The sequence below is a fragment of the Paralichthys olivaceus genome, chromosome 18, assembly GCF_024713975.1.
Source record: "Paralichthys olivaceus isolate ysfri-2021 chromosome 18, ASM2471397v2, whole genome shotgun sequence".
Classification (NCBI taxonomy): domain Eukaryota; kingdom Metazoa; phylum Chordata; class Actinopteri; order Pleuronectiformes; family Paralichthyidae; genus Paralichthys; species Paralichthys olivaceus.
This window is the reverse complement of record NC_091110.1, coordinates 20,585,271-20,607,500: the sequence shown is the minus strand read 5'-3', so window position 1 is coordinate 20,607,500 and position 22,230 is coordinate 20,585,271. Positions and strand designations below refer to the sequence as shown.

The following is a 22,230-nucleotide window of genomic DNA, read 5'->3' as shown; positions in this document are numbered from 1 at the left end:
CTCCAGTCAGTGGTCTCCAGTCAGTAGTCTCCAGTCAGTGGTTTTGATCACTGGTATTTTCTGTGTATTGTTCTTGCGGATGTCTTCATACGAAGCTCCGCCCCCGTGACATCAGTGTCCTGAAGGTGTTTTGCTGTGTGCAGGTGCGGGACCTGTCCGTGGCGTATCTTCTGGTCGGGCTGACCTACCTCTACGTGGGCGTGTTGATCTTTGCCGCCTTTCCTTCACCTCCTCTCTCCAAAGACTGCATCGAAGCAGTAAGACCACACGTCTGTCCTCTCTCTGTCCACCATGGAACAACCATGACTGATGACACTCCATCACACTTTGTTCAGCGCTTCAGATAGAAATCATTTTTATTGTAACATGAAGAACAAAGATGATCCACATCATTCAGCTTTACTCGTCACGTCCATTAGAACATGGCTGCGTGAAGCTGGACTCCACAGGTCACATTTAAAACATTATAACATAAAAACCAGAGACGGATTCAAACGTGTGAAGCTCCTCCTCCGCCTCTGTCCTGCAGAACTTCTTAGATAACTACCCCAGCAGCGACGTCATGGTGTTCGTGGCTCGGAGCTTCCTGCTCTTCCAGATGATCACTGTCTACCCCCTGCTGGGATACCTGGTGCGGGTCCAGCTGATGGGTCAGATCTTTGGGAACCATTACCCCAGGTAACATGACTCATCGTTCATAACAGAAACATCAGATGATGATCAAATATAACTGATGTGATGGTGAAGAGGGGTTCGTGTGTTTGTGAATGTGAATAATTCTCTAAATGAGGAAAGACTGATTTCTTCTGGACTTTTAAAAACACAAATAACTCACATCTGAATAAATCTAAATATCTGGAAAGTATAAAGCTGCAGTTTGTGGCTCTGATTCATGTTTTCTCTTCGTCTCTCTTCAGTTTCTTCCACGTTCTGGTTCTGAACATCTTGATCGTTGCAGCTGGCGTCCTCATGGCCAAGTTTTATCCCAACATCGGCTCCATCATCCGGTGAGTTTCAGACTGTTTCCATGTTTGGTGTTTGATAAGACATCCTTATTCTCAGACCCAATGAATCCAGGGAGGTTGTGTCTGTTCATGAAACCTGGACGACTGCTGCTCTTTGTAACGCTGGATCCTACATTTCCCATGATGCAACTTAACCGTGTCTTTTAGCCACGTTTCCTAAAAAGGTCTTTTATCTAATGTGTCTCTAAAGGTTTTTAAAAAGACCGAAGTTAAAGGGAGCCGCTCCGTCAGTCGACCGATCCAACCAATGTCCCACATTAGCACATTAGCACATTAGCACACGCTCCCGAACAAAGCTGCTCAGACAAAACAAATCAAAACATTTCAAACAACAGAGCAGAGGCCGACCAATCAGAGCAGACCGGGCTTCATCGGGGGGGGGGGAGAGGAAAGAGAGGAGCTGCAGCGATGGACAGTGTGAGGACAGAGTGAGGACAGAGTGAGGACAGAGTGAGGAGACAGAGTGAGGACAGAGTGAGGAGACAGAGTGAGGACAGAGAGGACAGTGTGAGGACAGAGAGAGGACAGTGTGAGGACAGAGTGAGGACAGAGTGAGGACAGTGTGAGGACAGAGTGAGGACAGTGTGAGGACAGAGTGAGGACAGAGAGGACAGAGAGAGGACAGAGAGGACAGAGAGAGGACAGTGTGAGGACAGTGTGAGGACAGAGTGAGGACAGTGTGAGGACAGTGTGAGGACAGAGAGAGGACAGTGTGAGGACAGTGTGAGGACAGTGTGAGGACAGAGTGAGGACAGTGTGAGGACAGAGAGGACAGAGAGAGGACAGTGTGAGGACAGAGTGAGGACAGAGAGGACAGTGTGAGGACACAGTGTGAGGACAGAGTGAGGACAGTGTGAGGACAGAGTGAGGACAGAGAGGACAGAGTGAGGACAGAGAGGACAGTGTGAGGACAGAGTGAGGACAGAGAGGACAGTGTGAGGACACAGTGTGAGGACAGAGTGAGGACAGTGTGAGGACAGAGTGAGGACAGAGAGGACAGAGTGAGGACAGAGAGGACAGTGTGAGGACAGAGTGAGGACAGAGACTCTGAACATTAGAGCATGAAAACATTTAACAGTTTTAAAACTAACTAATCAACATGAAGATGAGTGTCACGTCTCCTTTTACACACAGGTTCAATTCCAGCTGAGGATTTCACCTTTAAACCTTTAAACGTTTTCAGTCCGAGTGAAAGTTCTTGTTTTGTGTGACTGAGCAGTTTTTTCTTGTTTGTTGTTGAAGGACGTTTTCATTCTTCGTCGCAGACATTTCACCCTCTGTCTCCAGGTTTCATCTCAACTCTCTGTCTCCCCCTGCAGGTTTTCTGGAGCCACATGCGGCCTGGCTCTGGTGTTCGTCTTCCCTGCGTTGGTCCACATGATCTCTCTGAAGCGACAGGGCGCGCTCCGCTGGCCGTCAGCCCTGTTCCACAGCTTCCTGATCCTGCTGGGTTTGGCCAACCTGCTGGCTCAGTTCTTCATGTAACAGACACTGAGCGCGTCACAGCCGTTTCAGGAGGAATCTCTGGATTTACACGTTTGTGCTCGGAGCGTTGCCCAAACAGAAGCCTCCAGCCAATCCGAGGCTGTGGCTGTAGAACAAGATTAAATATCTCACACTCTAACTGAGGAACGTTTCTGTATCAGGGGGAAACAGGACTCCAGTGTCTTGGTCTGATACGTTTATCTTTTTATCTTCTTCATGCTGTTTAGCTGCTGGTTGTTCTATGAGCTAATCTTCCTCAGAGATAATTTCCGTCATGTTGCGGTTGATTATTCGTGCCCGAACTGATCCCAGGCCTCCCGACCACACACTGACACACTGACACACTGTGTGTGGAAACAAACGCTGCTTCATTATCACGTCCGCAGCAGGAACGTGTTGAGAGTGAAGACACGACCAGGGGAGTTTCTTTTAAACTGCTGTAATAAAATCTGTTTTTTTAACTGGAGTCAAACTACATCTGAGAAGAGCTTTGATTCTCCCACGCTGATTTTAAAGAGGCTGATGTCTTTTATAGTAAAAATGTGACGGCTCATCGACACATTCAAACATGAGCGAGCACGTCTCTGGAAATATTCAAAGGAGTTTAGAAGTTTGAGATGTGAAGAAATCTGTGTTTCACAATCCAAAACAATCACTGCAGGTCTGAATCAGTTCCGTGTGATTTTACGATCGTGTTGCGTCACCGGGGACGGGATCGTTTTACTAACAATGTTTGTGCGTGTGCAGGACCGACGTGTCAGCAGTTAGATTTTTTAAAGAAACGTTTGGCACTAGCTTTTTAATTGTTATTAGCAGCGTTGATTGACATGTTGATTGACATGTTGACATGATGCCTGTGTTCCGTGTGTTGTATGTTATCGATGGGAGGATCGACAAAGGGAAAATAAAACCGTATAAGTCCAGAACAAGTTTGATGTTTGAATCATTGTGGTTTGGTTTCTCTGGGTCTCGTCCGTCAGTCTTACAATCGACTAAGTGAGTAACTGAGGTGACATCACTAAACTCACCCATAGACGTATTTCCAGCTGAGTCATTGTGTACACAGCGTCATGAGACCAAAACATTACATCAAGTATTGATGTTTCAACGTGTGTGTGTGTGTGTGTGTGTGTAAGTAAAAATAAACACAGATGTTTTCATACATTATATTTTCTGAATTAATTTGTTTACGTCCACCTGTAATTACATATTCATCAATCAATTATTCAAATTTCATTTGTATGGCCCATTTTCACAAATCATAATCTGTCTCATATTTAATGTATTAAAATAAATTGTGTATTTAATTCTTGATCTATTGAGGGATTATGAACGTTTCTGTTCTTTTCTATCCGTTGTATTTATTTTCTTGGTCACTCTGTCGTCGTACACAGACACTGGAGGTGGATCGATACGAGGGTCTCTAATTCAGGTCTGACAGGAAGTGCTCAAACACAGGAACCATTACTGGTATTAATCCTGTCTCTGGATTGGAGAGGGTCACCACAGTGTCAGTGTCCTCTGACCTCTCGGCTGATCTTCATCTTGTTTAAGCTCCGGCTCCTCAGGACGAGTCCTGTCGGCCTGTGAGCAGCTGAGCGGGGGGGTTGTGAGTTAAGAGTTTTATTGGTGGTCTGGGGGCTTTCAGTCACACAGTTACAGGCAGAGTGAGTTTCAAGATCAATATCTCCAGTTTAGCCCCCACAGCTAAATATGATGAGGTGAGGAACTTGTACAGATACCTTTATTTATTTTATATATATATAATATATTTATATATATTATATATATATACACACACACATCAAGAGTGTCAGTTGAATGGACTTCTTCATTATCAAATTGTCTTGTTGTGTTGTCTTGTCTTGTTGTGTTGTGTTGTCTTGTCCTGTTGTCTTGTTGTGTTGTTGTCTTGTCTTGTTGTGTTGTTGTCTTGTTGTGTTGTTGTCTTGTCTTGTTGTCTTGTCTTGTTGTGTTGTTGTCTTGTTGTGTTGTTGTCTTGTCTTGTTGTGTTGTTGTCTTGTCTTGTTGTGTTGTTGTCTTGTCTTGTTGTGTTGTTGTCTTGTCCTGTTGTCTTGTTGTATTGACTTGTTGTGTTATCACACTAACCCTGACTGCAGATACTTGGGAAGACACAATGGCTGCGTCCTCGTGCTGGATTGTGTGTCTGCCTGTGTGGCTCCTTCCCCCTGATAGAAACACACCCTTCAGTATCAGCATAATCAATGGGGAGTGGTTGTGTGGGGGGGGGGCAGTGTGCTGGCGTGTGATTGGCCGACGCTCGCTCTAATTGGATCAAGTAGGAACTTGCTGATGCTCTGAGCTGGGATTGGGAGCCGGGACACACGAGCAGACAGGAAGAGAGGTGGAGAGGGAGGAGGTCTGCTGAGAGGACGGAGTGAGAGAGAGGAGGGGTGAGAGAAGGGGAGTGTCCCGTCTTCTCTGCTGCAGCCCCCTCCCTCCTCCTGCTGCTCCCTCTCTTTCTCTTTCTCTCTCTTTCCCCTTACTCATCTGTTTCTGTGGCAGAGGAAGGGCACCTGCCGCTCCCTGATGATTCAGCCTTTCAGCTGCTTGGATCTCACAGACCAGAGAGCATGTCCGTCCCGCCACTGCAGCGTCCGACCCGTCCTCTGCAGCGTCCGACCCGTCCTCTGCAGCATCCGTCCCGTCCTCTGCCCTCCAGCTGCTGCAGCCGGCCCATCACTACGCCTCTTCTGCCCAAGTGCTCAGGTGAGTGACTCCACCTCCTCCGCTCTCCACTGAACGTACGGAACATTCAAGGACTCTAATTCTCTGGAAATCTTTTTTTCTTGCTTGCAGCAAATTTGACGAATCTGTAGAAAGACTGACGTTTGTGTTTGTGGTGAAAGAGCATGAGTGAGGAACTCGTGTGCAGAAGGTTCTGTTCAGACTGTTAAGAAGCTTCCACTCACTCTGAAGAGCGCTTCACCTCCGTCTGAAAACTCTGCAGCATCATGATGGAAAACGTGCTGGTGGTGTCTGGTGGCGGACAGCCGCCGTGTGACGCCCTGAGTTACTAGTTGAGGTGTCGGGAGACTCTTCATCCGGTGGTTGGACAGGATGACTGAGGGAATGGACGACCTCTCCGCAGGGCCGGCCCCCCCTCCTGGATCTGCCTCCCCCACCGGCTCCACTGTTGATACTGGACAAGTCCCCAAGGCGAAACCTGAGGAGACGGAGGCAGCTGGTGAGAGCGGGGAGGAGGGTGCTGAGGGAGCTGCAGAGGGAGGCGGTGATGGTGATGGGGAGCATCTGGGGGCTTTGGGAATTGTGGCCTTGCCAGGGACTTGCTGTGTGTGCATAGAGATGGAACAGATTAACAATTGCCTGCACTCTGAGAAAATCTGCATCCTGCCCATCCTGGCCTGTCTGCTCAGCTTAGCCCTCTGCACCGCTGGCCTCAAGTGGGTCTTTGTGGATAAGATCTTCGAGTACGAGCCCCCCACACACTTAGATCCTAAACGCATCGGACAGGACCCCATTATTATATCAGTTGACCCCACGCTAGGAATAACTGTGTCGATTCCTCATTCATCATCGTCTCCCGTGTCCCTAACCACCACCATCGCCATGACACCAGGATATCCCGAGGTTTTAGTGGAGGAGATGTCCACACGAGGGCCGTCCTCGCCTCAGACTCCAGCAGTGGACTCCACTCAGTCTGATCCCTCTGTGAAGCTGAAATACAACGCTGAACGTACCACCATCCAAAAGCAGACCCCCCAGTCCACACAGGAATTCAACGACATTATCGTCCCAGAAATCTGTAAGTACCCAACGCATGTTCGGTGTCCTCACACAGGAAGTGGTCCTGCGTAACCTTGGACTGCGACAAAAGAAAAAATAAGTCAAATGTCCAAAAAAAGACAAAATGATCTAAATGTTTGAGCAGTGATTGTGTAAACGTTGTGTTGTGTCTCCTGAGCCAGGAAGTGTCTCTGTCAGGACTTTGCCTCAGAGCCGACACGTTGTGACTTGCAGACGCCGGCGTAGAGGCCTGTGACTAAGCCTCTGAAATGTTGCAACACAGAGAGGAAGGACACAACACTTTAAACATACCTCACTGAGGACATGTGTGATTTCCTCTTTTAGTGTTACCCCCTCCCCCAAACTACGCCACGCAGACACTTTATGTTTGAACGTATCAGCTACGGTCCCTAAAAACGTGTGCATGCACATTTCCAGTCATGAAAAAGTGAAAATCAATAAATGATGCACGACACAAACTCCGGGCTGTGGTACAGGGAGACTTCCTGTTTTCTGCCCGTGCTCCATTTCAAGGTCAGATTGTGCTGGAGGCTAATTGATGCCCCCTCCATCCCTCCGCCGCAGGGAAAAACAACCCACTAATACTGCCTGTCTGCCGGCGGCTCACCGCCATGACGCTCCTGTTGTAGTCACATCCCTGAGATTTATGACCCCGTCTGTGGGTTAGCTAATTGAAGGGGACGCTGGTGGGATGGGGGGGGGGGCTCAGTGAAGGATTAGCCTCCTCTAATCAGCAGATTGATGATCTCTGTATTAACTCACCGACTGTTGAATTCTGAGCTGGACTTGTGAATTAGAAATGGTTCAGGTGAGAAGTCAGTGAGGGACCAACGACCAGGAACCAACCCCCCCATGATTGTTTTAGAGGGACGATGCTCCGCCAGAAGAATTAACGTCCTTCCAGACAGATGTTAGTGGAACCAAAAATAATTCCCAGTGTTTCTTATTCAGTTTCTAATCTTTGGGCTGGATGTGAACTAACTCCACCGGCCACAAGGAGACGCATCACATGTGGGCTGAGGGCAGAGCTATCGCTCTACGTCCAGAGTTTTCAGCAGAGAAGACGACCTTCAGGAAATAAACGAGTATCTGACAGTTAGTCGATCACACGTCTCGGACTTCATGTTCTTGTTTATCAGCACTTCACTCAGCGTCTGGTCCTCGAACCGTCACCGAACCTGTAGACCGCCCACTAGTGTCAGGGGTGTTGCAACAGGGGAGGTAGAGCGGGCACCTGCCTCGGGCCCCCGAGAGAGCAGTTGTCTGATTGTCTGTGTACAGGAGGCCACAGCCCCCCTATCGGAGCGCCACGCCACCACATTTATGCCGAAGGTTTCAGAATCCATGTGTTGTGTGTGGGGGGGGTTTAGCTTGTTTCAGTGTTGGCCCTCAGGAACCACAGTCCCTTGAAACTCGAATGGTTCTTGACTTCTCTGACAGCAGCTCTGACTCGTTGTGCGACGCTCGGCGTTAAGACGTGTTCTGACCACAGGCGTCAGTCAGAGGTCACAGCGCTGAGCTGCGGCTACGCTAGTTTGTGTAATGAACCCACGATTTCACTGTTTGGTTGAATTCATTCCATTTTTCAGGTTTACGTTATGTTCTGGTCTCTGCTGTTACGATGACAAATACTTTACTTTACAAACATCTCTTAAAATTAGAATGTGTGTGAAACCTGTACTGTGTGACCAGCAGGGGGCGACCCCACTGGTTGTTTCTATAGAAGTCTGGGAGAAAATGACTTCTCACTTTATGACGAGTTTATGTCTCAATCTCTAGTTTCAAGTGTTTCAGTACAGCTGATGTTCATGTCGTGGATTCAAACCGGTGACGTCACGGCAGCTCGTCAGTTCTGCAGGAGAGTTACGATGTGTCTCAGTTTGTGATGAGTCAGCATCTGCAGAGTCTTCTGCCATCAACTCCACTTCCTGTCAAATATAAACTCTTCTTCTGAAGAGGTTCGGTTCCAAACAGGAAGTTGTGTTTGATGAATGAAAAGATTCAGTTGGTTGGTTGAACGACGAGTTACTCGTAGATTCGATGTGAAGTTAAAAGCTCATAAAGTGAAAGATACTTTGGTCCCACAATGCTTTGCATCATGGAATAATGGAATCCAACCAGGTCATTTGTCCATTTCAAAGTTCCTGTAGTCGACATTGAATACGATGACATCAACTTTAACATCAGCACAAATGTAAAAGTACCTGACGACCGGCCTCGTCTGTTTGAATGTTAGCTCCTGTCGTCTGACACGTCTCGTCACGTCCTCATCGTGGGGACGTCATAGGAGAGCTCATTTGCATAACACACGCCCCCTAACAAAGCCAAGAGGCTGACCTTTCTTTCACACGTTGGAAGCTGTCGACCAATCAGAGCAGACTGGGCTTCTTCAAGAGGGGGGGGTCTTAAAGAGACAGGAGCTAAAAGCTTGAGACAGAGGCTGAACAGAGGAGCTGCAGCGATGGACAGTCTGAGGAAAATGATTCTGAACATTAGAGCGTGAAGACATTTGACATTGATAACAATAATGAAATGATCAACCTGAAGGAGCAGAATGTGATAACTGACGGTTTATTAACACATTCAACATTTTGCCGGAGGATTAACAGAACAAATCACCTCCAGTTGATTATATATAATCGTTGAATGTGTTCTTCAGAAACTACATTTGGTTTTGTGTGATCTCCATCTCTCAGTGTGGATTTCCTCCAGTTCTCTCCCACAGTCGGAGTCTGTTTTATTTTTTGGTTGCTGAGAATCCACCCTCATAAATAAATAACTGACTAAAATGAAAAATGCAAAGAATTTTACAAGCTGTTCTTTTTTTTACTTTAGATGAACTGGCAACCAAATTTTCATTCAAAAATGAATTCCATTATTCTTTTTGTCTAGATTTTGTTACAGATGTTCACAAAATGTGTAGATTTTTGATTCACATTTAAATTATTCAGCTTTTTCAGCCTGGGAGACGTGGCTGCTGTTTCCTGTTCTTTGTGCAGAGGCAGATTTCTGCTGGTGCAGTGCATCACGCTTTGCCCTTGACAACACTTGATAGAAACACTGTCCACTGCAGCAGCCTGATCCTCCTGCACATACGAGCCCGGTACAGTTTTCATATTTCTGATCCGCCAGTGAAAACCAAGCAGGAAATCTGCTCAGCATCATTTAAACACATATTAATGGATCCTGTTCAGTGAAGACGTGACTGGATGCAGTTTTTCATTCAACTTTCTTTCCTCTCAGCTGCAGAATCTCTCTTCATCTCTCATGCTTTCATCACGGGGATTAATCTGAGGTGGCTGTTGGTTGCAGTGCAGAAAAGTGCTGTGTCATGCTGAGATCAGGAGGCTACATGTTGGCAACACTCACTGCACCCACTCGCCTTCAGACCTGGACCACTGCACCTCAGTCAGGGAGAGTAGTATAGGTATTCCATTAGTATTTCAGACTAGTGACAGCAGTAGTTGCAGCAAAACAACATATAAAGTATATATATACATATATATATACATATATATACATATATCTGCCCATGTATCGGTATTGGTCCCCTCTAAAAATCCACATAGCTCTAACAAACATGCAGTCAGAATGTTTTCCAGCTGTAACGTTTGAGCTTTCTCCACTAACCCCGGTGTCGTCTGCAGCTGCCACCAGCACCACCACTACAACCAAGACCTCCAGTCATGTGACGCGCTGCAGCGACAGCCAGAGGAACTACTGCGTGAACGGAGGAGAGTGCTTCACCCTGGAAATCACCCCCGGCAGCACAAAGTTTCTCTGCAGGTACAAGTGCAAGTTTGAATTTTAATATTGCCACATGTTGATATAATATATTACTTTTTCAAGAATAACCTGGGTTGATTATAGTAACTTGTTTTTGTAATCTGATTACACAATCCTAGTTGCATTACTACCTGGTAGGTATCAGGGCAAAGGGGAAAATCACTGTGGAAGTTTGTGCTGCTGCAGTTTCTGGAGTCTGGAGAGTTTTTCACAGAGTTGTCGGGGCCGTCACGTCGTTATCAGAAACCACGAGTCCCGTGTGCTGCGTGAGTTCTGCCACGTGTCCTGATGCAGTAGTTCTTTAACTGTGTGTTAAAGAATCTGTTCCCAGATGAAGGTCCTGCTCTAACACGAACCCTGAGACCAGGTGTCTCCTGGATCCTGCCGTGTGTTGTCACTGTGCTCTGGATGTCTGTGTGTTCGTCCATGTGTGTCCACGTCTTGTGTAACATGTCAGTGCTGTTTATCTCTTGTCGTTTCTACCCATCAACCAGGTGCTTGGCGGGATTCACTGGGCACCGATGTGAACAAGCTGTGCTTAAGACGGTCTCAGACCCAAAACGTATGTGAACACAACTGTATTCAATCCCACATGTCATTGCTGGTGTTTCACCCCTCTCATGTTTTCTCCAAGAAACTGTGGAGAAATCCACGTTTCCGTTATGTACGCCGATAAAATCTGGTGATACAGTCGCCATCGTCCCCTAAATGAGTCCAAAGGCTGTAGCACTCTCTCCTCTGTGGAGCAGGGCACTGAAATTTGCATGTACGTCACATTTCATTACGCTCCATCCATCTCAGGCTTGTCTGAAGGTGAAACATATGCTCCTCCCATTCATCCTCACCTCCATCACGTCAGAAACCGCAGGAGACCACTCTGGTAAACGGTGTCCTCCACATCCAAACCTCATTCCCAATGGTCCACTGTGTGTCCAAGAAGAACCAAACAGGACGTGGTTGCAGATTCTTGAAGACGTCTCGCCTCTCGTCTCAGAGGCGTCTTCAGCTGTGACTGACTGGTTGAGAGTCCTGGATGGGTTCCAGTCCCTGTGTCCCCCTCAAAGAGTAAAGCTGCTGATTGATGGTCATTGCCCACAAGGCCCGTCCTCCTGACGCCCGAGGCGTGGTGACTCAGTGCAGTCTTCTTCTTTGGCACTGCCAGAACAAACTCCTCTTCCTTTTTTTAACCAGACCGTTCCCAGCTCTGCCACCGAGCTGTGGAGACTGTCCGGCTGTGACTACTTGGACAGTGATGTCACTTCCTGGTGACACCAATGGTCTGAAGAGGGTAAATACCCGGGACTCTCCACCCCTCAGTTATAAAGTGTCTTAGATGAGAGGTGAAACGTCACTTTTCGATTTGTCCAGTCACCGTTAGAAACAGGAACACTGTGTCCTCAGTAAAGCAGCGGTTTTTGATTTATTTTTTTTAACGCTCCCTCACATTCATTAATTGTTCTCTGAGAAATCAGTGAAAATGTTAAGGAACCTCCATCAAGCAACGTCTAAGAAAGTGGAAAAAAGACAATCGAAGAGTCTCATGACTCCACCACGACCAACGACCTCCTGCAATGTTGCCCCGCCCCAAGTGTCAATCAAATCAGTCCGGTAGTTTTTATGTCATTGTGCTAACAGACAATCAAATAGCAAAGAAAGCCTCAGCTCCTCGGTGGAGGTTATAACAGGAGACCAGGAGGAGTCAGGGCTTTTCTAACTGCCATGCTTCTCTGTTATAGAGCGGGTTGTCCTCACACAGGACGACATCACAGACAGGCTTGATCCTGAGTGGCCTCTACATACATGCAAATTTCAGTCTGCTGCTAGGACGGTTTATATCCAGAGTTTGATGGAAAACAGGTTTCTGGTCTCATCTCTTTGAATTGACTCAGAGTATGAAGGTCTGAGATGATTCACTGATCTCAGCCTCGCAGACAATAGCTGGACACGTCTATCTGGACACGTCTTTCTGGACACGTCTAGCTGGACACGTCTTTCTGGACACGTCTTTCTGGACACGTCTAGCTGGACACGTCTAGCTGGACACGTCTAGCTGGACACGTCTAGCTGGACACGTCTTCTGGCCCTTCCTGCCAACACCAGTGATGACTGCTGTGGGTATTGCTCAGCTCTTGTATGAATTAACTCGTTCTCTCTTTCTTCTTCTCTGTTTCTTTTATTTCCTACTCAGGTGTCCAAATGAATTTACTGGTGATCGCTGCCAAAACTATGTAATGACCAGCTTTTACAGTATGTCTCCTTCCTCTTCAGTCTGCTGGATCTGGGCATGTTCCATTAACAGTTCTTGTGCCGTGCACCTGTCGCTTTACCTTCCTCCTTAGATCTGTGGTTCTCGCAGCCCTGAAACCTTCTGCATGTTCAACTTTCTTTGTTTTAGTATATTTAGGAATGTTACAACTGCATGTGGTACTGTAGTAGTTCTACTAAGTTTATTTCCTTTTCAAACTACCAAAAATACACATATTCTTCAACCTGAGAACTTCTGTAGGTTAAAATGTGGCCTTATTTAAAAACCACACCTTCACCCTCGGTTACAGACAAAAGACACAATTTCCACCCATTCATTATCCTCTGCCTCCCCGGCCTGGGGCCACAGAGGTCGCACACACAGTAGAATATGAGCCACGCTGTCCAGCTCCTCCTGGTTGATCCCGAGGCGTTCTTAGACCTGATGGGACATGTAGTCCCTCCGGTCCTGAGTCCTCGTGCTCGGTAAACTTACTAAGGAAGACGTCCAGGAGGATCCTGACTAGATGCCTGAACCACTGTCACCTTGGACATGAAGGAGCAGCGGTTGTTCTCTGGATTTCTGCCCTCCTCACCAGGGGCCTCATTTATAACCGTCGCACACTCATATTTCAGACCCCATTTTGAGATCCACATATGTTCGTTTCCAGTGACTGTGATTCATAAAGGCAACGTTGCCTTCAGGTCCGTGGGCACGGTTTTAAAAATGAGGCCCCTGGACTCTAAGGCTGAGCCCAAACCCCCGACTGAGAAAACTCATTTTGGCCTCTTGCATTCACGACCTGATTGTTCTAGTCACCATCCGGAGCTCATGACCATGAGGGTTTTGTTTGGTTAGCTGCCGTATCGTTAGCTTGTCACCAATTTTCAGTGAATTCTGAGATAAGTTGGTATGAGCGGGATCCACCCACTGGATCCTTCATTGCTCTGAAGGACACTTTCACCTGCACACGTTTGAATGAGCTTTTAAAATGTGATGTGAACCAGTGATACAGCTTCTATCACTCGGACTGTGACGGTTCAGCTCCATGAGGGAGTTGCTTCAGTTGAAGCTCATTCTGTCGATCGTCCAAACAAACCCACAGAGTCATTCCTGAGCTGGTGCTGCAGTCGTCATAGATGGGATGTGATCCAACCATCTACTCCTTGTTTTGTCTTTCAGACGTTTTCCAGCACTTCAGGTAAAACAGGATCATGACTCTCATTTGTCTCGTTTCAAAGTCTCTGACAGTGACAGTGTCTCTCACTTTCTACATGTGTCGGATCTTCAAATGCTTCACCTGCTGCTGATCCTCACATTACTGCAGTAAAAGTATTTACCACTGGATACAGAGTGTAGGATACTGTATTCTAATCATTTCATTTGAGTTAATGTCAGTATTAGTTTGAGTATTTTCAAGGTACAGACTCAGTATAATCCACACTGACATGTTATGACTGTTTGTGGGTTGAAATCGTCAGTGATGTTCTGCCATCTGCATCCATTGGATAGTACTAGCTGTCAATCACGCTGCGGTATCCACCCCCCAATACATAGGTACACTTCTATAGAAACAACCAGAGGAGTCGCCCCCTGCTGGTCAGAGACAGAACACATTCGTCTATAGATGGAATCAAGGACACAAACTACAGTGTTGGTGAACTGTTCCTGATAAAGTGCTCAGAGAGATTACAGGAGTACAGTTTTGGTTTGTGTAGATCTGTGGTGCATAAGTATTCAAGTAAAAACAAATTCTCCGTCATCTGTAAAATCCAACTGTGTTTTCTGTGTCACCTCTCTGACAGAACATCTGGGGATTGAATTTATGGGTATGGATTGTTCCTTCCTCTTAGTTTGCAGATATAAGACTGTAAAATAAAACCCACAACTAAACATGAAGGATCATGCAGCCTTGACCATCAGCACAAACATTCTACATTATATATATGTGTGTGTATGTGCTTACATATATTCACACACGTATGTGTGTGTGTGTGTGTAGCTCACCGCCTCAGCTCTCCCTCCCTGCTTCTCCTGTTGTGTTCAGTGTTCAGCATGAAACTGTGGAGCAGCATCGCTGTTCCTCCTCCATCCATCTCCTGTCACCTCCTTCCTGTTTCCTCCTGCACCAGACGTTCCCAGCTCTTCTCCCTTCTTCCTGTTTGCAGCCTGCGCTCCTCTCACTGAGGGCAGCCTCATCTTATATCCACACATCTAAACTGTCCGAACATGTGAATCCCTGTGCTGGATTCAAATCAGTAGTTTAGCTTTGCCACAGGGTCAGTAGAGCCGTGTCAGGATGCAGCTACTGTAGACTGTTGCTGAATGCTTTATTTCAAAATGACAGTATAACATGAAATATGCAAACACGCTTTCTCCTTTAAGTTTCTAAAGCAGAACATTTGGTTTATTTCCTTTAGTGTGATAGAAAGTTTGTTTTCTGAATGTAAAAGTTCTGCAAAGTTAAAAAGCCCAAAGTCTGTAGAAAAGGAAGCAAGGGGGCGCTATATTCTCATCAACAGTGACAGAACCCTTTCTCATGTTTTGGGTTTATGGTTGGAATGGTGTGTGTGTGTTTGTGTGTGTGTGTGTGTATGTTTATGTGTGTGTTTGTGTGTGTGTGTGTGTGTTTGTGTGTGTTTGTGTGTGTGTGAGTGTGTGTTTGTGTGTGTTTGTGTGTGTGTATGTGTGTGTTTGTGTGTGTGTTTGTGTGTGTGTATGTGTGTGTTTGTGTGTGTGTGTGTGTGTGTGTGACTACCTTTTAAGAGTGGCCTGTCCTCTTTTTCAGAAGCTGAGGAGCTGTATCAGAAACGTATTTTAACAATATCAGGAATCTGCATTGCACTCCTAGTCGTTGGAATCATGTGTGTGGTTGCCTACTGCAAAACAAAGTAATTCAAGTCACATTTTTATGTCTGATTCATAACTTGAAGTTACACATCCTGATTTCATTATAATGTCCAATAGTGCCCCCAAAAGACTGAACTGTGAGGAAACCAAAGACTGCAAGAAGCTTCAAGAATAAACCAGGAAATATTGAACCTCTGACCACCAGGAGGCAGCGTAGTGAAGCCGTCACCATGGTGATATGAGTCTGACCTGGATAGGACTCGTTCACGCCCTCAGAGCTTCAGACTCGTCAGTTCAGTCTGAAGCTGAGCATCAGTGTGAACGGTTCCTCAGACCAGAGGAGGATCTGGATCAAACTGAACCTGGTTCTGTTGGTTCACAGTAAAAACACTTTTGGACCAATCACAGGAAGTAGAGACACTTTAAACCATAGAAGATTAGACTCCGCCCACGTAGGTGATTCTTTAGTCCCTAAATTACAAAGTGAAACTTAAAGTAACGGATCAGATGAAACACGAACAAACACTTGGTTCAGCTGAGAAAATAATAATTAATAATCACACATTTTAAAGGTTTCAAAGCTCCTTGGCTTCATCATCAGATGTGATGTGACGTCGTTCATAAGTGACAGGATTTTACAGCTGATACCAGATAACTACTTTAAATGACATCGTTGGATTCAGGTCAAAGAGCGAAGCTGGTGTAGCTGCAGAAAACTGTCTCCAGATCAGAAAATTAGACAAAGACATAAAGTTGGACATCATCTGCTTAGAACTGAGCAAAGATAGTTTGGGGACACTGTTGGACACAATAACAATATCATGAAGTGTATTTTGTAATGACCTCAATAAGTAATAAATATGAATTACCATGACTACAGTCAAGCCATAATAACATTAGCTGAACTTTGGGGTAAATGAGTAGTTCTTGGTACATTTGGAACTCTGCCCTCAGGGATTCTGTCTGTTTGTTTCTTCACAACCAGGAAGCAGAGGAAGAAGCTCCACGACCGTCTGAGGCAGAGTCTGAGGAATCAGAGGAACAACAACACCAACGCTGGAATTGGTCCCAACTCTGCGACCTCAGCCCGAGCACGTCGGATTTCTAACTTGCCTCTTCAAGATTTGCAGCTCACCAACGTATGTGACTCTTCGTCCCGTTAAAATACACAAAGTCATCCCAATCTGTGGAATATTCACTTGAGCTGTGGATGTGATTTCTGCTCCTCGCTGTAGAAATGTAATGGGACGACCACGCAGCATGCAGCCGAGAAGGAGTCCGAGACGACCTTCTCCCCGAGCAAACATGAAGCCACAACACTCACGCACATCTCCAGCCAAAGGTGAGGACGCAATCTTTACGTAGTCTGTCAGATCCAAACTGCAGATTTAAAACGAACTGATATTTTCCCTCCGCACGATCTTTGAGTCAGTGACTTCAGACACTGCGTCTGGACGAGAGGCAGAAATCAAGCAGAGTGATTATTTAGCTAAATATCCTCATTAGTGTAACTAATGTTAGTCTAGACAGGAAGTGTAAGTGTGGTTCGATTCTGACCTTCAGCCTCTAAGGCAGCAGGAGTTACTCACGTTAATCTTCAGTATGTAGGATTCAGGGACATCTAGTGGCGAGGTTGCAGATTGCAGCCAGCTCCCCTCCCCCCTCGGTACAGCCAGTGTTGGGTTTGTTCATTCTGAGACACGCAGCGACACGGTGATGGAACATTAGGCTCATACGAAGGGAGCAAACACCATGATCCTCAGTTTCAGGAGATTTTACACTAAAGAAAAGATCGATTTATAAATATTCTAAAACGTCTGTGCTTCTTTTCTGTTGACTGAACCTTTGACCGCTTCAGACGTGTTTTTAAATTGGCTGTTTGTGACCTTTTACACAATAAAACAGATCAAGCGTCAACAGTACTCTTAGATTTTATATGTGAAGTATATGAGTCTGTGTCAGACCTTTGGCACTGAGACGCTGCACCTCTTCACTTTGCTCTGTGCTTCTTCTTCTCTACGAGTTTCTCTCATCACTTTGCTGTCAGGTCCGAGGTGTCATTGGTTGTTTGGAAGGTTGCCCGTCGTTAGAAATAGCTCCTGACACGTTTGTCCTTGAGCAGTGATGTATGACAGCGCCACACAGTGGAGTCTGACATGATGACACTGTGGATGATTATTGATCAGAAGGATTGAAGGTCGTTAAAGATGACTGAGTGAAATGTTTACATCACTGTGAAAAAGAATAGAAGGAAACTGTGTTGATGAGAAGACACTGGTGTCTTTACTAATTAATAATAATAATATAATAATAATAATAATATAATTATAATCATATAATTATAATAATAACAATAATATAATTATAATAATAATAATAACAGTGAATAGATTCTAATTCCAGGCTGTCGTCCTTTTAGTGAGTTTGTTTGTACAAAGCAAACATGAGATTTCATTACCTCCATCGAGGAGGTTGTGCAGAGGTGAGCGGTCCTGCACCACATGCTGCAGAAATGCACCGCCTCCTCCTCCTCCATGTTAGCAGATGGGACATGGACCAAACTACAGAATCAAAGTAGACGTTAAATGAATGTTTGTCAAAGATGTTTCTGTCGTTTCAGCTCGTTCTCTTCTCTCTGATGTTTGTTCAAGTGTTTCTCATCAGTTTGGTTTGAATCAGTTATTTATGATAAAAAAACAGAGGGAGACGACATGATTGACAGCTGACACTGACTCAGGATTGGTTGAGCTCATGTGTGGGTGGGGGCTCGATACCACAGCTCCATGATGACTCAACGACTCTGACTGCAAATGACATCGTCACCACAAGATGTCAGCGTTTGTATCTGAGATATTTTAGCTTCATGTCGAGAGGAAGTGAAGACGTGTGCTCGTCTTTAGTTCTTCTGTCGTCGGATCCTCTTTCGTATGTCAGGCTCAACCTTCACTCACTAAACTGAACGAAGCTCCAGTTGTTGAATATAAATATTTAAGTGCTGAATTTGAGCCGCGTTATATTTATGTGGTTGAGGTCCAGAGTCCGCAGCCTGTCCCCATGTAAACGCCCCCTCCCTGTCTCCGCAGCTGGAGTAATGACTGGAGCAACACGGTTCTGTCTGACACTGAGTCTGTCTCGGTGATGTCATTGGCGGAGAAGAGCCAAAGTGCCACGCAGGGCGGTCGGGGTCGTCTGAACGCGACTGGTGGCACCAGAGACTTAAGTGCTCGTTCAAAGATGCGCCGAGACACACTCAACTCCGACAGCGACTTGTCTTAACGTGCAAGGTAACAGATTAATGAAGTGATTGATTTGAACTGTGAACAGTCAGAATAAAGTAGCTCTGAACACACAGCCAGATGAGATACTTCATATTTATTCATATTGATTCATGATGCCGCTTCTCTCTGGTTACAACATATCACAGCCTGAAACATAAAGATGGACGACACGACAGCTCCCAAAATGTGAAGCCAAAGCACCGCCCCCTGGTGGCTGGCTGCAAGTTGGTCATGACACTCCTTCATGTAACACGTTAAATCAATGTGAGGAAGTGGATGCTGATTATCTTTATTTACAGTCTACGACCTAAACATAACGAGAAATGAATCACCAGGGAGATAAAATCTTTAAATATGATAAATATAAATATCCCTCACTTCAACAAATCACGTCTCCACCACAAACCTCAGTGACGAGCAGACGTCAGCGTGAGTCTGACTCCACAAAGAGCTCGAGGTCATTTCCCTGAGAAATGTGTCAGACGATGACGTGGTCGCAGAGGCACCATGATTCTGTGCAGCCGGTGATGACGTCACTGGGTTGAACGTCTTCAGCTCCGCTGTGCGACTGATTCAATCTCTTTGTCGAAGCTTCGGTTCCTCGCCGCTGCTCGGCCCTGAGGGGTGTGTCCTGAGGGGTGTGTCCTGAGGGGTGTGTCCATGAAACACGGTGAAAGTGACTTAAACACACGAGCTGTAGTAACAAAGATGGACGACTCTACATCCTCCCATTGTACAAACATCATAACTCCGACTCCCACGCTGCCATTTTGTTTCATTGTGTTACTGCACTTTTAATAGGGCGGGGTTTGTTTTCACATCGCTGCTGATTGGACAACACCTCTGACACACCCACCAAACCAGAAAAACATGTCGTTAACATGAAAACTGAGCAAAACGTTTTGAGTTTAAACGTGTTCCAGGAGAGTGGACCAGCTGACCAATCAGAGCAGACTTCATCAGGAGGGGGGTCTTAAAGAGACAGCAGCTAAAACAAGTGTTAGAGACAGAGGCTGGACAGAGGAGCAGCAGCGATGGACAGTCTGGGGACAGAGATTCTAAACATTAGAGCGTGAAGACATTTGACATTAATAACACTGATTAAATCAACATGAAGAGGAGCAGAATATTTCTGCTGTGGAGACAAACAGAGACATGGTGGATGACTTTCTGTCCACAAAGTTAATGTAAGTCTCCATATTTGTTTTAGACTCATTAATGGTAAATATGAATTTAAAGTTCAGTTGAACATTTTACATTGAAATCGATGTGTGAGTTGTTGTACTCGTGTGTCTGTTGTAGGTTTGTGTCTCTGGTGACCTCTCCTGTGACCCCGGGGTCTCCTCCATCAGAGATGTCAGCCCCCCTTTCCAGCCTGGCCATCTCCGTCCCCTCCGTGGCCCTGAGCCCCTCTGGTGAGGAGGAGCGCCCCCTGCTGATGTCACGTCAGACACACAAGTCCTCGAGCCGGGACGACCAGAAGAGGACGTCTGCTCACTACAACCACGGTCACATGGCTCACAGTTTACCGCCCAGCCCGCTGTTCAACCTGGAGGACGTTCACTACGACACCACAGACCAGACGTTCTCAGCCTCACCTGAGATCCTTCACACAAACAACAATGTCAGTGACTGCAACAGCAAAAAAGGAGGAGTCATCAATGGTCACGTGCTGCGTGACGTGGAGTCCAGCGGTGGCCGCATGTTAGCTGAGGAGCCTCAGGGGGAACACACGCCCTTCCTCACCACAGAGAGAGCTACGGCCCTGCAGCTCCGAGCTGTCGACAGCAGCAGGACTAACTCGGCATCGTGTCACGACCACGAGCAACTCAAGTCAAACCAATCAGATCCAGTCGCTGTGTGAAGATCAAATGCTGCAAATCTTTCGTGTGAAGCAAAAGAAGAAACGATTACGATTAAACCTTTATTTTCTATAAATTATTTGCTGTGTAAAGACTTTAAAGATAAATGAGAAATGAAACTTTTATTTTAGAGAAGTAGCGAATAAAGAGTTTTATAAATGAAATGTACAAAGGTGTTGATGTCTTGTAGGTAAAGTGCCATACACGAGTATGTAGCGACGGTTCACAGTATATTTCAGTGCAGAAAAATATCAACGGTGCCTTTCTGTTTGAAACGCTTTAGGGAACTGCATCAGTGCAAACTGGGCCATATACTCAACGTCTTAATCTTCCAGTTAACATGTAAAAATGAAGATGAGAAACTCGCTGGCTGCCTTTAACGTCCTGCAGGTCGAAGTGCCCTGATTTGAATCCCGTGCTTTCGAGGTGCATGCTACTGTTCGTTGTGAGGTGATGAGCGTGCAGGTGGCGTCCTCCGCAGCCGTCAGTCACCTGATGACATTTCACTGAAACTCTGGACTTCCACGCCTGGACTCATGTTGATGAGTAAATGATGAGTGAGAGAATGTTTTTATTCATCACTGGACTTTCAGACAGACACATCTCGCTGGTGGAGGAAAGTTTGGCTCTAATGTTTCTAATGTTTCCACTGATGAGCAGAACACAACCCCAGAGAGTATTCATCAAAAAAAGATTTCTGGTTTTTCACCTTTTCCCATAATGCTTTACTTCATCACTATCTGTGCATTCACGCGCTCCTCAGAAGGCCCCAGGTCTCCTGTTGGAGTCCTTCTGAGCTTAGATGTTGGAGTGTGAAAAAACCCATAGATGCTGTAAAAAAAAAGGTTGTTTTTAAGTTTAAACAACTCGTCTTTACAATATTTGCATGAAAACAAAAGAATCAGGTTTTGACCGACAGAGAAATCATTTCAAATCATTTCAAACGTGCACGTTAATCATGAAATCATCTGCATTGGATCAGAACTCTCGGACGTGCAAGTGACTCAAGTGACATTTGACAAGTTCTAATTGAAAGCTACTTTTTAAAGCTGATTGTAAAATGATGTCGATTGGTTTATAAGTGATGACGTGTTCCGACCTGAGGCGGCTTCATGGGAACTCATTATTCGGATTATTCCATTCGCATGAACGCACTATACGACGCAGATGATGTCATAAAACGTCATAAAGAAGTCGACCAGCATTTGTGTTTCAGACAGAAACTCTCTCGTTACTCTTCACGTGTCACCGATCACATCTTTAAATCATGAACATTCTGACTGGTGCATTCTGGGGCTTAAGGAAAAGGCTTCATATTTACACGATGCTTTACTTTGTGCAGTCGTGGATCTTAAGTTCCCAGAAACTGCTTGTGTGCATTCATTTCTCCGTGCGCTCTCATTTTGTGTGTACGTTTTCACTGTCTTTAAAATCTGCCAAAGTCTGTCACCACTTCGTGAAATAACCACGGCCGCGCTCTGTAACCAACCATAGTTTCTTAAAGTGTCAGTAAAGTAGAATCCGCAGTGACCACGTAGACGTGCTGCCCCATAAATAAGAGAATTATTAACAGCAGCCGTACTTCTGTATTTTACATTAACACTCAGATGATTTCATATTTATTTGGTAATTCATGCTAATTACCAGCATTGATTACTGTTGCAGTATGTGGTACATAACCTTCTGTTTTAGAAAACAAGATTTAAAAGTGTAAGCTACGTGTATTTATCTGTTCACATGGTCATTAGAGATGAGTAGAAGATTTAAAGTGTCATATTTTGTCACTTGTGTGTAACATGACCCACAATGCTTTGCTTTTAGATGTAGGAGTGTGTTGAGATGATGTAAATACACCATGAAAACCTTCAGCGCTGTGGTTTCTTATTAAATATTCAATCAGCTCTGTGTCT

The 22,230-nt window shown here is 45.6% G+C and overlaps 2 protein-coding genes across 9 annotated transcripts in view; both read left to right on the top strand.

The window, feature by feature from the left end:
- The window catches only part of slc38a9 (solute carrier family 38 member 9), a 12,707-nt gene extending 9,271 nt beyond the window's left edge, over positions 1 to 3,436 (top strand). The window contains exons 12-15 of one of the 2 annotated variants that reach the window (XR_011239088.1): positions 144 to 257; positions 530 to 678; positions 918 to 1,084; positions 1,598 to 1,656. Coding sequence is in view for 1 of the 2 variants with exons in the window: in XM_069513338.1 (XP_069369439.1) it covers positions 144 to 257; positions 530 to 678; positions 918 to 1,007; positions 2,345 to 2,510 (519 nt within the window). In the remaining variant the exon portion in view is untranslated. Of the gene's footprint in view, positions 1 to 143; positions 258 to 529; positions 679 to 917; positions 1,085 to 1,597; positions 1,657 to 2,344 lie in introns of those variants that run through there. The other variant, XM_069513338.1, reaches the window with a different exon arrangement.
- Positions 3,437 to 4,835: 1,399 nt separating this feature from the next.
- nrg1 (neuregulin 1) lies at positions 4,836 to 22,221 on the top strand. Of its 7 annotated transcripts, XM_069513951.1 has the most exons (10): positions 4,836 to 5,240; positions 5,331 to 6,297; positions 9,947 to 10,085; positions 12,274 to 12,332; positions 14,136 to 14,159; positions 15,119 to 15,221; positions 16,166 to 16,319; positions 16,416 to 16,522; positions 18,264 to 18,464; positions 19,761 to 22,221. In XM_069513951.1, exons 2-9 carry the CDS (start codon positions 5,592 to 5,594, stop codon positions 18,454 to 18,456), a joined length of 1,485 nt encoding a protein of 494 aa, XP_069370052.1. In that variant the 5' UTR covers positions 4,836 to 5,240; positions 5,331 to 5,591; the 3' UTR covers positions 18,457 to 18,464; positions 19,761 to 22,221. The 7 variants fall into 7 exon arrangements, with proteins under 7 accessions (XP_069370052.1, XP_069370046.1, XP_069370048.1 ...); XM_069513945.1 differs by lacking the exon at positions 18,264 to 18,464 and having other exon boundaries at positions 4,842 to 5,240; XM_069513947.1 differs by lacking the exons at positions 12,274 to 12,332; positions 14,136 to 14,159; positions 18,264 to 18,464 and adding an exon at positions 10,580 to 10,647 and having other exon boundaries at positions 4,842 to 5,240; positions 15,122 to 15,221.
- Positions 22,222 to 22,230: the final 9 nt, after the last annotated feature.

What these genes read in the sequence shown, in the direction of transcription:
- nrg1 (XM_069513945.1), top strand. Translation starts at nt 5,592, where the DNA reads ATGACTGAGGGAATGGACGACCTCTCCGCAGGGCCGGCCCCCCCTCCT. An exon ending in TGTAATGACCAGCTTTTACA is followed by an intron (nt 12,333 to 14,135) that starts GTATGTCTCCTT and finishes CCTCTCTGACAG; the next exon opens with AACATCTGGGGATTGAATTT. An exon ending in ACGCACATCTCCAGCCAAAG is followed by an intron (nt 16,523 to 19,760) that starts GTGAGGACGCAA and finishes TGTCTGTTGTAG; the next exon opens with GTTTGTGTCTCTGGTGACCT.